The sequence below is a fragment of the Spermophilus citellus genome, assembly GCF_964194105.1.
Source record: "Spermophilus citellus genome assembly, chromosome: 17".
NCBI lineage: Eukaryota > Metazoa > Chordata > Mammalia > Rodentia > Sciuridae > Spermophilus > Spermophilus citellus.
In genome coordinates, this window is record NC_138199.1 from 34,023,009 (window position 1) to 34,037,473 (window position 14,465).

At 36.5% G+C, this 14,465-nt stretch overlaps 1 protein-coding gene across 1 annotated transcript in view; it reads left to right on the forward strand.

Annotated features, from left to right (window-relative positions):
• ATAD5 (ATPase family AAA domain containing 5) overlaps positions 1–14,465 on the forward strand; it is a 72,626-nt gene that overhangs the window by 5,330 nt on the left and 52,831 nt on the right. The window contains exons 3-5 of the mRNA XM_081271617.1: positions 4,831–6,749; positions 8,166–8,274; positions 12,804–12,968. Coding sequence (XP_081127743.1) covers positions 4,831–6,749; positions 8,166–8,274; positions 12,804–12,968 — 2,193 coding nt within the window. The remainder of the gene's footprint in view (positions 1–4,830; positions 6,750–8,165; positions 8,275–12,803; positions 12,969–14,465) is intronic.

A 14,465-nucleotide genomic window follows, 5' to 3' on the forward strand; every position in this document is an offset into this window, starting at 1 on the left:
GCTATCCTCCTGCCTTAGCCTCCTTAGTCCCTGGGATTATAGGGGTAAACCACCACGCCTGGCTGTATCTGGTTTTCTAATCTATTACATCACACTGCTTGCCTACTAATGCATGAGAAGTATGCTTTTAATCCTGAAGGCTTTATAATACAATTTAATTTTCTAGACATGCAAATCCCCTATTTATTACTTAGCTTTGAAAATTATTCTTGTTATTCTGGCAAATTTATTCTCACAAAATTAAGACAGATACATGAATAGAACATAGCTCAGTGATAAAGTGTTAAGTATTTCCTTAGCAATTTTAATGCTGGGGGTTCAATCCTCATCATTGTAAAAACAATATGTAACTTTTTGTAACCAATAAAATGATATGTTTCCTATTATAGAAGTTACTGATTTATTTATCTACTTATTTTCACCTTTTTATTTGTGCATATATACTTGTTTAAAATCAGTGAATTTCTAGGGCCAGGTTCAAATAATTAATGGGCTTTTGAAGTAGCTTATCTACACCATCTATTTATTTATTTATTTATTTTGGTAACTCGGGGTGTTCCTCCTGCCTCAGCCTCCCAAGCCATTGGAAGTTTGTCTAGTCCTAAGGTATGCTGCAAACTTAGTCTGGAGTAAAGTGAGAAATGACATCTTTTCAAAGATACCATTTAGAAATTCTAACCTAAGCTGCATATGGTGTCACATGTTTATATTCCTAGAGACTTGTAAGACTGAGGCAGGATGATTGCAAGTTTCAGACCAGCCTCAACAATTTAGTGAGGCCCTAAGCAATTTAGTGAGATCCTGTCTCAAAATAAAAAATAAAAGGCTAGAGATGTGGCTCAGTGGTCAAGATGCACTGAAAGACTGCTATTAGGCTATAGAGAGCAGTATCAAGTCCCAATATATGTGATCCTCCACCTGCTGCCCCTAGGTACTGGGGATTGAATCCAGGCTCAGACACGCAGGCAAGCACTCTACACTGAACTATATTCCCAGCCTCCTGCTTTTTTATTTTTTCAGTCCTGGGGATTAAATTCAGGGGCATTCTACCACTGAGCTACCTCCCTACCCTCTTGTTTCTTTTTGGTACTGGGGATTAAACTCAGGGGCACTTGACTACTGAGCCACATCTCCAGCCCTAATTTGTATTTTATTTAGAGATAGAGCCTCACTGAATTGCTTAGCTCCTCATATTTGCTGAGGCTGGCTTTAAACTCTCTATCCTTCTGTCTCCTGAGCCGCTGGGATTACAGGTGGGCACCACTATACCCAGCCCTACTCCTTTTTATTTTTTGAGACAATGTCTCACTAAATTGTCAGGCTAACCTCAAACTTGTGATCCTCCTGTCTCAGCTTTTGAAGTAGCTAGTATCACAGGCATGTGATACCACATGCCCAACCTTAATTTTCAATATCATAACCAGAAAATTTAATCAACTTCCAGAAGCAGAAAGGATCAATACTTACTGGACCAGATGGGGTCGTATTTGTAATCCCAGCTACTTAGGAGACTGAGGCAAGAGGATAGTAGGTTCAAGGACAGCCTGGGTAATTTAACAAGACTCTGCCTTAAAATAAAAATTTAAAAGGGCTGGGGATGTAGCTCAGTGGCCTAACGTGTGGGATCCTGGGTTTACACACGAAAAATTAAATTTCCTTGATAGTATCATCTGATTCATGACTTTCATTTTGAGCTTTATGCTTTCCTCACAACAGCTAGTGCCTCTCTGGATCTTCTTCAGCCACACCTGGGCTCATTATAACCTTGGCTCAACTTACTTGGGTGCGTCCATTGTTGCTGACCACAAATGACTAATGTATGACTGACAAAAATATGACTATCCTTAGCTTAATCACCTTGATACCATGAGAATAATAGCTAGTGCAGGAAGTAGGCAGTAACTGTTTTAGTATCAAAACACTGGAATTGGGCTGGGGTTGTAACTCAGTAGTAGAGCACTTGCCACTGGGTTCGATCCTCAGTACCACATAAAAAAATATATTTTTTTTTTTTAAAGAGAGAGTGAGAGAGGAGAGAGAGAGAGAGAGAGAGAGAATTTTTAATATTTATTTTTTAGTTCTCGGCAGACACAACATCTTTGTTGGTATGTGGTGCTGAGGATCGAACCCAGGCCGCACGCATGCCAGGCGAGCGCGCTACCACTTGAGCCACATCCCCAGCCCCACATAAAAATATTTAAATAAATAAAATAAAGGTATTGTGTCCATCTACAACTTAAAAAAGTTAACATTAAAAAAAACCTGGAATTGTGGCAAGTGTTCTTTTGGTGATATTTCAATGTAATTTCTACTTGATTTAGTAAATTTTGGGATTCTGGGCTTATTTGCTAAGTATCTGCATCTTAGCAGTAGTAAGATAATGTGTTTATTTAATTTTTATTTTTTGCAGTGCTGGGGATTAGACCTAGAGTCTTACATGTACTAAGCAAGTGTTGTACACTAAGCTACATCCCTAGGCCATGTGTTTATCTTTAACTAAAAAAGTAAAAGGGGGGCTGGGGATGTGGCTCAAGCGGTAGCGCGCTCGCCTGGCATGCGTGCGGCCCGGGTTCGATCCTCAGCACCACATACCAACAAAGATGTTGTGTCCACCAAAAACTAAAAAATAAATATTAAAAATTCTCTCTCTCTCTCTCTCTCTCTCTCCTCTCTCTCTTAAAAAAAAATTCCCTCTCTCTCTCTCTCTCTCTCTCTCTCCTCTCTCACTCTCTCTTTTAAAAAAAAAAAAAAAGTAAAAGGGAATGCAATTGATAACTGTGTGGTCCCTACCATGTGTCAAACTTCACATATTTTTATATACCTATTACAAATTCTGTAAGGTGGTTATTGGTAATCAAAGGTTATAAACAGAGACCAAGAAACATTAATAATTTTTTCATAAGTATAGCCTTGGTTTTGTTTCAATATAAACTTTTTATTGAAGTATGATGTGTTTGTGTGTGTGTGTGTGTGTGTGTATGCGAGTGCCTGCAAATTGACATGACACTGAGATTTGAATGTATTTTTAACTTTAAAGCAGAGTGGTACATATCTGTAAACCCAGTGGCTTGGAGGCCTAGGCAAGAAGATTGTGAGTTTGGAACCAGACTTAGCAATTTAGTGAGGCCCTAAGCCTCTTAGAGAGAGATCCTATCTCTAATTAAAATACGAAGAGTTGAGAATGTGGCTCAGTGATTGCGTGCCTTGGGTTCATTTATTTATTTATTTATTTATTTAAAGAGAGGGGGGGGACAGAGAGAGAGAGAGAGAATTTTAATTTTAATTTATTTTTTCTTAGTTCTCGGCGGACACCACATCTTTGTTGGTATGTGGTGCTGAGGATCGAACCCGGGTCGCACGCACGCCAGGCGAGCGCGCTACCGCTTGAGCCACATCCCCAGCCCCTTGGGTTCATTTATTTACCAAAAATAAATAAATAAATGAATAAAGCTTGTTTCTTTCTAATATATCATATTTTGCATCTAAAGGAGCCCCCCCATGCACAATCCAATTTCTCCTTTACTTTTATAGTATTAAGGATTAAACTCAGGGCTATATACCACTGAGCTACCTCTCTAGCCCTTTTTGTGTTGAGACAGGGTCTTGCTAAATTGCTTAAATTGGCCTCTAATTTGTGATCCTCCTTCCTCAGCCTCCTGAGTAGCCAGGATTATAGCCATGTGCCACCACACTCAGTTTTGGTCCAATTTTATTTTATTTTTCCTTTATCTTTTAGTACTTGGAATTGAACCCGGGTGTTCTACTACTGGATTACACCTCTTTCCCTACTCCCATCCTTTTTTGGGGAGGTGTTGGAGGGGACTAGCAGTTGAACCCAGAGGCACTTTACCACTAAGCTACATTCCTAGCCCATTTTATTTTTTATTTTTGAAGCAGGATCTCACTAAGCTACTTAGGGCCTCACTAAATTGCTAAGGCTGGTCTTGAACTTGCATTCTTCCTGCCTAAGTCTCTTGAGTTGTTGGGATTACAGGTGTGTGGTCCCTTTTTAAATTTAATTTTATTATTATTGTTTTTTGTGTTACTGGTATTAATTGAGGGTCACTTTACCACTGAGCTACATCTCCATCCTTTTTTATTTTTTACTTTGAGACAATGTCTTGCTCAGTTGTGGAGGCTGCCCTCAAATTTACAATCCCTCTGCCTCAGCCTCTTGAATAGCTGGGATTACAAGCAAATGTCACTGTACCTGGTTTTATTTTGGGGTGGGATCTCACTAAGTTTCTAAGATTGGCCTATAATTTGTGATCCTTCTGTCTCAGCCTCCTTCTATCTCAAGTCTCCTGAGTATCTGGGATTCCAGGCATGTACCACCATGTCCAGCCTTTGTTTTTGTTTTTGTTTTTAATTATTAAAGCAGGGTCTTGCAAAATTGTCCAGGCTGGCCTTGAATTTGCAATCCTCCTGTTTCATCATCCTGTTTAGCTGGGGTTATAGGCTGGGATTGTAGGCCTGTGCTACCAAACTCATTAATCCAATTTCTTTCTTTCTTTTTCTTTTCTTTTTTTCTTTTTGTTTTGGTACTTGGGATTGAACCCAGGGTGCTGCATCACTGAGCTACATCTCCAGTCCTTTTTGTTTTTTATTTTGAGACAGTGTCTTGCTGTGTTGCATAGAGCCTCACTAAGTTGTTGAGCCTGACCTTGACCTTGCAATTCAACTGCCTCAGCCTTCCCATTTGCTGGGGTGACAGGGCATGTACTACCACACCTGGCTTCAGTTTCTTAAAATGATAGAGACATGTTTAAAAGTTACACTTTGTTTTATTTTGCTTTAAATAAATACTTTTTTCTTGTTTTAAATTGCTAGCCATGCAAGAAGCGACGAAAAGATGATGACCGATCTTCCTGTAAAACAATTACAAAATATTTATCACCGATAGGGAAGACTGGAGACAGAGTTTTCTCTCCACCCAAATCTAGTAATATTATGGATTATTTTAGAAAGACTTCACCCACAAATGAGAAGACACACTCAGTGAAAGAGTGTAAGATAAAGTCATCTGCACCATTGCCTGTTGACAATAACAAAGATTGTAAAAAACCTTTGGACACATTCTCAAATACAGTATTTAAGAAAAAAGTAAAGAGGGTTAATTTATCTCAACAGCTAAATAATATAAAAACTGAGAATGAATCTCCAATTGAAATTAATAGTGATGATAGCAAAGAAGACTGTAGTTTAAATAATGATTTTGTGGAAAATAGTGCTTCTGTTTTACTTTACAATAAACATGTGGAGGTTCTTGTAGAAAGTATTCATGATGTTGAAAGACAGTCAAATGCTATGACTTTCAAGAAAAATTCTAAGAAAGTGAATCCTAAACAAAGGATGACAAAAGGTGATTGTAAAAGGCTAGGAAAAAGGAAATACAGAGATGTAATAGATCTATCTGAAAGTTTACCCTTGGCAGAAGAACTAAATCTGCTTCAAAATAGTGATAAAGACAGCAAAGAGATAGTATCTTCCCTAACTAATGAAATTGAGAGTACTACAAATGATGCAAACTCTAGTGATCATGTTACTGAAACAGCCCATTTAAATGATTGTATGATAACTGTCTCATATGAAGAATTTTTAAAAAGTCACAAGGAAAATAAAGTGGAACAGATACCAGACTCAACAATGTCAATTTGTTTACCTTCTGAAACTGTTGAGGAAATAGGCACAAGTGGTTATATAAGTGAATCAGAAAACTGTGAGATATCTCAGCTGATGCGCTTTAAGACAGTTACTGTCCTTGCACAAGTTCACCCCATTCCTCCAAAAAGGACAAAGAAAATACCCCCAATTTTCTTGAAACAAAAGAAATTTGAGATGGAAAATAGTCTTTCTGATCCTGAGAATGAACAGACAATTCAGAAAAGAAAATCTAATGTTGTTATACAGGAGGAAGAATTAGAATTGGCTGTGTTGGAAGCTGGAAGTTCTGAAGCTGTGAAACCAAAGTGTACCCTAGAAGAAAGGCAGCAGTTTATGAAAGCATTTAGGCAGCCAGCATCAGATGCAATTAAAAATGGTGTCAAAAAGTCTTCAGATAAGCAGAAAGACCTCAATGAAAAATATATAAATGAAGAAGAACGAGATAATAATTCTAAGAAAATCATGGAAAATTCTAATATTCAAATGGTTTCAAATGGTAGTTCACAGTCACATGCTGATAGAAGAAGTTTTCCTATGGAGAAAAGTAAAATGCTAAAGAAAAAGAATAAGGAAACATTAGATACTGGGGCTACTACAGGTGAAAATCAAAAAGAAAATAATCAAAAGAAAGAAACAATTCTTTCCTTAAGAAGTAAACAAAATCAGAATAGACTTAGAATGAGTTTGAGACACAAGAAATCAGAAATTTTCAAAAGCACTACATTACTTAACAGTGAAAACCTTGTTTGTGAAGGTATAGCAAATGATGACCCTCTAATGATTTCTTCTCTGTGTGACAAGAATAAATCATCAAGAAAAACCAGCACATCAATTAAAGAAAAGATTATATATCCTAAAGCTGAACCTGAAGACAGATTGGTAAATGTTTCCACACCTAAATCATCCAGACGATCTATAAGAAATAGCAGCACACCTACTACCATTAGAGGTCCTGATTATGAAGATGTACAAGACAATAGTCCAGTAAAGTTTTCTACTCCCAAAACAGCCAATGTATCAGAAAAGCATAGCCTATACACAGCAGAATTACTAACAGTACCCTCTGATTCAGAGAGCCCTATTAGGTAAAGTTTTGTTTTTATTCCAAAGTTCTAATATTCTGCATGTATTATTTGGGAATGAAAATACTACATATGTTGGAGGGCATTCTTTTTTCTTTCTTTTTTCCTTGACCTGTCATCCCCTAGGGAGATATGGACAGATATATATATTTCTTTTTAGTTATACATGACAGTAGAATGTATATCATGCATATATGGAGTATAACTTCCCATTTTTGTGGTTGTACATGACTGTGGAGTTACACTGATTGTGTATTCATATATGAACATAGAAAATTTATATCTAATTCATTTTACTCTTTCCCATTCCCATTCCCTCTCCTTTCCTGTATTAGAGCATTATTTTTTCTAGAACACAGCTGATTTGTAAGAAGGCAAAAAGGATTTCAAAATGCTTTTTGTTTCTCACATGTAATTTATAATCAGTCATAATTTCAGAAAAGTTCTAGATGTATTTTAGATGAGTTTTAAACTCTTAATTGTCATAGTTGATAATCCCTGAAAAACTATGCTTCAAATATGTCTTCTGTAAATTTAGCAAATGAGATTAAAAATAAATCATGGAGTATTAACTTCTTGAATAAACGGACACATTTGTGAAGAAGTATATACTTGCATGCTGCTTCTGGATAAATTTAAGAATGATCCTAGAGGATTTTTTTTTTTTTTTTTTTTTTTGGTACCCAAGAGTGCTTTACCACTGTGCTAAGTTGTTGAGGCTGGCTTTGAACTTGTGATCCTCCTGCCTTAGCCTCCTGAGCCACTAGAAATAAGGGAGAGCACCACCATACCTGGCCTAAGGCTTATTATTTCTTTTTTTTTTTTAGAGAATTTTTAATATTTATTTTTTAGTTTTCGGCGAACACAACATCTGTTTGTATGTGGTGCTGAGGATCGAACCCGGGCTGCACGCATGCCAGGCGAGCGCGCTACCGCTTGAGCCACATCCCCAGCCCCAAGGCTTATTATTTCTAAAGGGATTAACAAATAGTAAATTTTGGCTTCCCCCCAAAAAATTATGATTATGATTTTTATTATGATTATGATTGTTAGGTACCTGGGATTGAATCCAGGACTGCTTTACCACTGAGCTATATCCTCAACCCTTTTTATTTTTTTGAGACATGGTCTTCCTAAGTGGCTTAGGTCCTCGCTAAGTTACTGAGACTCATCTTGAATTTGCAATCCTCCTGTCTCAGCCTCCCCTGTTACTGGATAACATGTGTGTGTCACCATACCCAGCAAGTTTGACTACTTTTGAATCAAATTGTTAAGAATTGTTTTTTTTTTTTTCCTTCTGTCTTATTATAATTAAGTCCAGAAATTGGAGTGTTACTTGGTTTATTCCTATATTTAACTGAGAATTTTACACGTTATAGTCATGAAAAGAGTTTCTAAATACTTCATCTTTTTTTTCAGAATGAAATTTACCAGAATTAGTACTCCCAAAAAATCTAAGAAAAAATATAATAAAAAGTCTAAGAAATCAGAGGCAACTGGTGGAGATTTTACTTCTCAAAATAGAAAGGTAATTAAAATATTGGAGTCCTATAATTGATAACTATTTCCTTTTTATGTTCTATTTATACTTATTTATTTATTTATAATTTTGTGGTACTGGGGTTTGAATCCATGGGTAGGGGCTCTGCCACTGTGCTATCTATTCCCAATCCTTTTAATTTTATTTTGAGATAGATTGTTCAGGCAGGCCTTGAATTTGCATCAGCCTCCTGAGTTGCTGGGTTTACAGCTGTGCACCACCACACTTGGCTCTTATTTTCTTTAAAAAAAAAAAAAAAGCAAAAAACCCATGGTACTAAGTACTGTGGAGGTAATAAGCCAAAAGATTCATATTTCATACATTGGTTAATTATGACCTTGTATTATTTTTCACTATTATCCCATTCCTCTAGATAATGCTTTTTTTTTTTTTTTGAGAGAGAGAGAGAGAATTTTTTTTTTTAATATTTATTTTTTAGTTTTCGGCGGACACAACATCTTTGTTGGTATGTGGTGCTGAGGATCGAACCCAGGCCGCATCATGCCAGGCGAGCTCACTACCGCTTGAGCCACATCCCCAGCCCTAGATAATGCTTTAAGATATTAAAAACTCTTATTGTGAGATGAAAGCAGTTGAGAAAGAAAGTATAATTTCCTTAGAAAATACTTTCTTATTGACTTACATTCCAATTATTTTCCCTGTGGTTGCATATCTACGTTTGTGCTGTTGCCACAAAATTACATATACTTTGGGGCTTAACCAACAGAAATTTATTTCTCACAGTTCTGGGAACTGGGATGTCCAAGATCAAGGTCCCAGCAGAGACCTAGTACCTTATGTGTAACGCGCTGCCATCTTCCTCAAATGGCAGAGAGCAAGCCAAGAGAGGGCTTTATCCTTATAACCAAATTACCTCTCAAAGGCCCTACCTCCTAATATTATCACACTGAAGGTTAGGATTTCTACATAGGATGCATTAAATCATACCTGTAGGTCATAACTGTATTTCTATTTTATATCTATAATTTAGATTTTTTTTTAGAGAGAATTTTAATATTTATTTTTTAGCTTTTGGCGGACACAACATCTTTGTTGGCATGTGGTGCTGAGGATCGAACCCGGGCCGCATGCATGCCAGGCGAGAGCGCTACCGCTTGAACCACATCCCCAGCCCTAATTTAGATTTTTTGAAACATGGTTCCTCAACCTAGATATTTGGGCTGGATAATTTTGTTGTGGAGAGCTATGCTATGCATTTATTATAGGATATTTAGCAGCAAGCCTGGTCTCTACCTCTAAGAAACCAGTTGCACTCCTACTCCTCTAGTGATGAGAACCAAAAATGTCCACAAATATTGCTAAATATCAATTGCAGAGAGGAGAAAAATCACCTCCCTTGAAAAACAATTCCTCTAAAGAAATAGGTAGGAGATACACACACACACACACACACTCACACACACGGTTTAGTTGCTTCTGCAGAATAAAGCTGCTTGTCTATTCCCACTATGAGAGAATTGGATTGTATACCTATTAGTATAAATGCCTTTATACTAATAGTTAAATTTTCCTTAAACTTTATTCTTCTGTGCTTAGATTTTGTGTGTGTGTGTGTGTGTGTGTGTGTGTGTGTGGTGCTGGAGTTTCCTCATTTCATGAACTAACAAGTTTCTTCATCTATACTATAAGGTTAAATAATATTTACTTTTGGGGCTGGGGATGTGGCTCAAGCGGTAGCGCGCTCACCTGCCATGCGTGCGGCTCGGGTTCGATCCTCAGTACCACATACAAACAGAGATGTTGTGTCCGCCAAAAACTAAAAAATAAATATTAATAAATAAATAAAAAAGAAGCAGCAGAGGACAAAAAATATTAAAAAAATAATATTTACTTTATGAGATTAATAATGTGGGTACTAAGCACAATGCCTACAATGTGATAAGCAATCAAAAATGACAGTTGTTAAATAAAACCAAGAGATAGCAAGCTTTGGTAGCAGTTTTTAAAAGATTCTTCTTCTTTATATTGTGTACTTGTAGATGGACAAAATGTCTTTATTTATTATTATGTGGTGCTAAGGATTAAACCCAGAGCCTCACATGTGCTAAGGCAACCACTGTGCCACTGAGCTGTAGCCTCAGCTCCTAGCAGTAGTAGTTTTGACTCAAGGATTATATCAGAATCACTTGGTGGCTTTTCTGGAACATGCACACATCGATTCACTCTGAAGACAATCCAATTCTCCCATAGTGGGGACAAGCAGCTTTTTTGCAGAAGCAACTATACTGTTCATATGTGGGGTGTGTGTGCATGTGTGTGTGTGTGCGCGCGCGTGCACACACACACACACACATCTATATATATCTCCTACCTATTTCTTTAGAGGAATTGTTTTTCAAGGGAAGTGACTTTTTTCCTCCCTACGATTGATATTTAGCAATGTCTGTGCACATTTTTGGTTGGCATCACTAGAGGAATGGGAGTGCAACTGGTTTCTTAGAGAGAGAGACCAGGATTGCTGCTAAACATTCTATAATAAATGCATAGCACAGCTCTCCACAACAAAATTATCAGCCCAATGATGGTATAATAACTGTAAGTAGTTAGATGATCCTTACCCTGTTGGAAAGCACTCTAGATGCCCGCTGATTGTACCACAGCTAACGGTTAAAAGTCTGAAGTCAACTTTATTGCATACATCTTGTTCTTTTTTATTTAATTCTAAAGGACAACTTCCAACTTTAATTTTGGAAGTACTGTGCGTTGGTTTGTCCTATGTATTTCTTAGAATTGGGATTCAGTAAATCCAGCAAGACAAATCTTAAAAATGAATGTGTCCAAATTGGGTCTGGATCAATTATTTTATTTCATAGTCTGTCAACGAACCTCTTAACAGAGGACTGTGATTTTTCTCAGAAGCCTTATTACTGTTTGTGTCCTAGCTTTAGGAGAAAAATCTTAATAATTTTCTGGGAGAAATGTATCATGTTTCTATGAAAATAAATAGTAAACTGGTTTTCCTAAGAGCACTAAAAGCTTGGTGTTTATCCATCTAGATAATACTAATAGTTAAATTTTCCTTAAACTTTTTAAAAAAAATATCTTTGTTTATTTATTTATTTTTATGTGGTGCTGAGGATCGAACCCAGGGCCTCACACAAGCTAGGCGAGTACTCTACCGCTGAGCCACAACCCCAGCCTCTTTCCTTAAACTTTATTCTTCTGTGATTAGATATTTTCGGGGGGGGGGGCTGGAGATTGAATCCAGGACCTTGTACATGTGAGGCAAGCACTCTACCAAGTGAGCTATATCCCTGGCCCTAGATATATTCTTTTTAAAGGAATCACATAAAGTAAACTCTTTGGCATTTTGCTATATATACAGTTTGTTTGTTTGTTTTGGGTACTGGGAATTAAACCCAGGGTTGCTTAACCACTGAGCCATATCCCCATCTCTTTTTATTTTTTGAGACAGGAGCTCACTGAGTTGTTTAGGGCCTCGCTAAATTGTGGGGTTGGCTTTGAACTCAATATCATCTTGTCTCAGCCTCCTGAGCTGCTGGGATAATAGGCATGCACCATCCACTCCTGTCCCCCACCCACTTTTTATTTTTATTTTGAAACAGGGTCTGGCTAAATGATTAAGACCTTGCTAAATTGCTGAAGTTAGTCTTGAACATGCAGTCCTCCTGCCTCAATCCTTCAAGTTGCTGGGATTACAGATGTGCATCACTGTGCCTGGCTTGTATATGTTTTTAATCCCAATGTAAAGATTCAAGGAATTCAGAATGGAGAAGCTCATTCTCTGGAAGATAATATTTGAATGTACAAGGTCACATTATACATCAATGGCAGAGCCAAGTTTGAAAGACAGATGTTATTCTTGGCTAGTACCATTTTACATATCATAATACCTTTTCAGCCTCACTCCAAAGGATCCAGCCTAAAATACTCTCTACTCCTAAACTCCTATGGCTTATTTTTTTATGTATCTAGTATGTATCATTCTCCCAGTCTGTCTTTCTGTGTTTCTTGTTTTCTCTGTATATATAAGATATATACATACACACAATAGCATATACTATGTTATTGCCAGTATGTTTTTACTTTCTTCCCTGCCATATAAAAGTTTCTAGAGGTCAAGGTTCATGTACTATGTTTTTTTTCATTTATGGTATCCAATTCAGAGCTTTGCATACAGTAGACTGAGAGACTATTTGTATTTGGAAACTATTTTACCTGATTTTGGTGACTAAAATAAAGGAATATATTGCCATGAAGATGATGAGAAAATAACCATCAATCCTAATCTATATTACAGACATGCTTCTAGGTGTTTTGCCTACAAGTAAATGTTTATCAAGATAATTTCAAATAGGAAAAGTAAACTAATCATAACTACATACATTTCATTTTAAGGTTCCTAGTAAGATGTGATAACCATTTCTTTCTTGGTTATTTGATTTACAATTATATTTTCCTATTATTATATACTTTTTTCTATTAAATATAAAATATTTGCCATGGCTAAATTAATATTTCAAATTTTTGTCTAGGCAAGCAAAACTCAAAAAAATATATCAAAAGCAAAACAATTGATTGAAAAAGCAAAAGCTTTACACATCTGTAGGTCAAAGGCTACTGAAGAAACAGTGATACCTTTAAGGCGTTCCTCTAGACATCAGAGGCTTCCTGAAGGAGAGAAACCACCAAAAACAGAAGTAAGTACTATAAATATCTATAGTATTAATTCTGTCCTATTTTGCTTGGAGTGAGAGAAAGAAACTTTATAAGGTCATAGGTAGCATTATATGATAGCCGTGAAGTGAAGACAGAATATCCTTTTCAGTTTTGCTTTAGAAGCCTTTGGCTTTCTTTTGCTTACAAAATACAACCTGTATCTTCCTTAAGTCAACTGAAAATCTTCCATACCTGAACCGGCTCTTCCCGTTTTTCGAAACAGTTCTTTACTCCAGTCACACTAAATTATTCATTTCTTCCTCAAGTGGTACAATTTTTACTGATTTCATTGTGTTTTTCTCATCTTGAGATACATATTCCAAGTATTCTTTTCTACCTGAGATTTCTTTTTTTTTTATTGGTTGTTCAAAACATTACAAAGCTCTTGACATATCATATTTCATACATTAGATTCAAGTTGGTTATGAACTCCCAATTTTACCCCATATACAGATTGCAGAATCACATCGGTTACACATCCACATTTTTACATAATGCCCTATTAGTAACTGTTGTATTCTGCTACCTTTCCTATCCTCTACTATCCCCCCTCCCCTCCCCTCCCATCTTCTCTCTCTACCTCTCAGGAGGATACAAACAACTTAAACAGACCAATATCAATAGATGAAATAGAAGAAGCAATCAAAAGACTCCCAACCAAGAAAAGCCCAGGACCAGATGGGTATACAGCGGAGTTTTACAAAACCTTTAAAGAAGAATTAATACCAATACTTTTCAAGTTATTTCAGGAAATAGAAAAAGAGGGAGCTCTGCCAAATTCATTCTTTGAGGCCAACATCACCCTGATTCCGAAACCAGACAAAGACACCTCAAAGAAAGAAAACTACAGACCAATATCTCTGATGAACCTAGATGCAAAAATCTACCTGAGATTTCTTGCTCAGCCTTAAAGATTATGCTAAAGTGACACTATCTTCTCTTTTTTTTAAAATAAAGCTTATTGAGATTAATTCACATACCATATAATTCACCATTTAAAGTGTGTAATTCAGTGGCTTATAGTATATTCACAGTTATACATTCATAATAATCAATTTTAGAGCACTTTTATTACCCTTAAAAGACATCCAGTCTCTCTTTGCTGTCAATTCCTAATCCTCCCATTCCCCCCCCCTTTGCCAATATTAATCTGCTTTCTATTTCTTTTAACTTGCCCATTCAAAACATTTCATGAAAACAGTATCATATAACATGTGGTCCTTTTTGTTCAGATTCTTTCATTAGTATATGTTAGAAAAATTCATCCATGTTGTAGCCTAAGTGTTCCTTTTTATTGCCAAATAATTTCCCCGTGTTTATACTATATTTTATTTACTCATTCACCATTTGGTGGACATTTGGGTTGTTTCTTTCTGGCTATTATAAATAATACTATGTAAATTCTACCACCTTTCCTTGAGAGCTGTGCTGATGCTTTTGAGACAAATAACTTCCTTTCCTATATGTATTTTATTTTC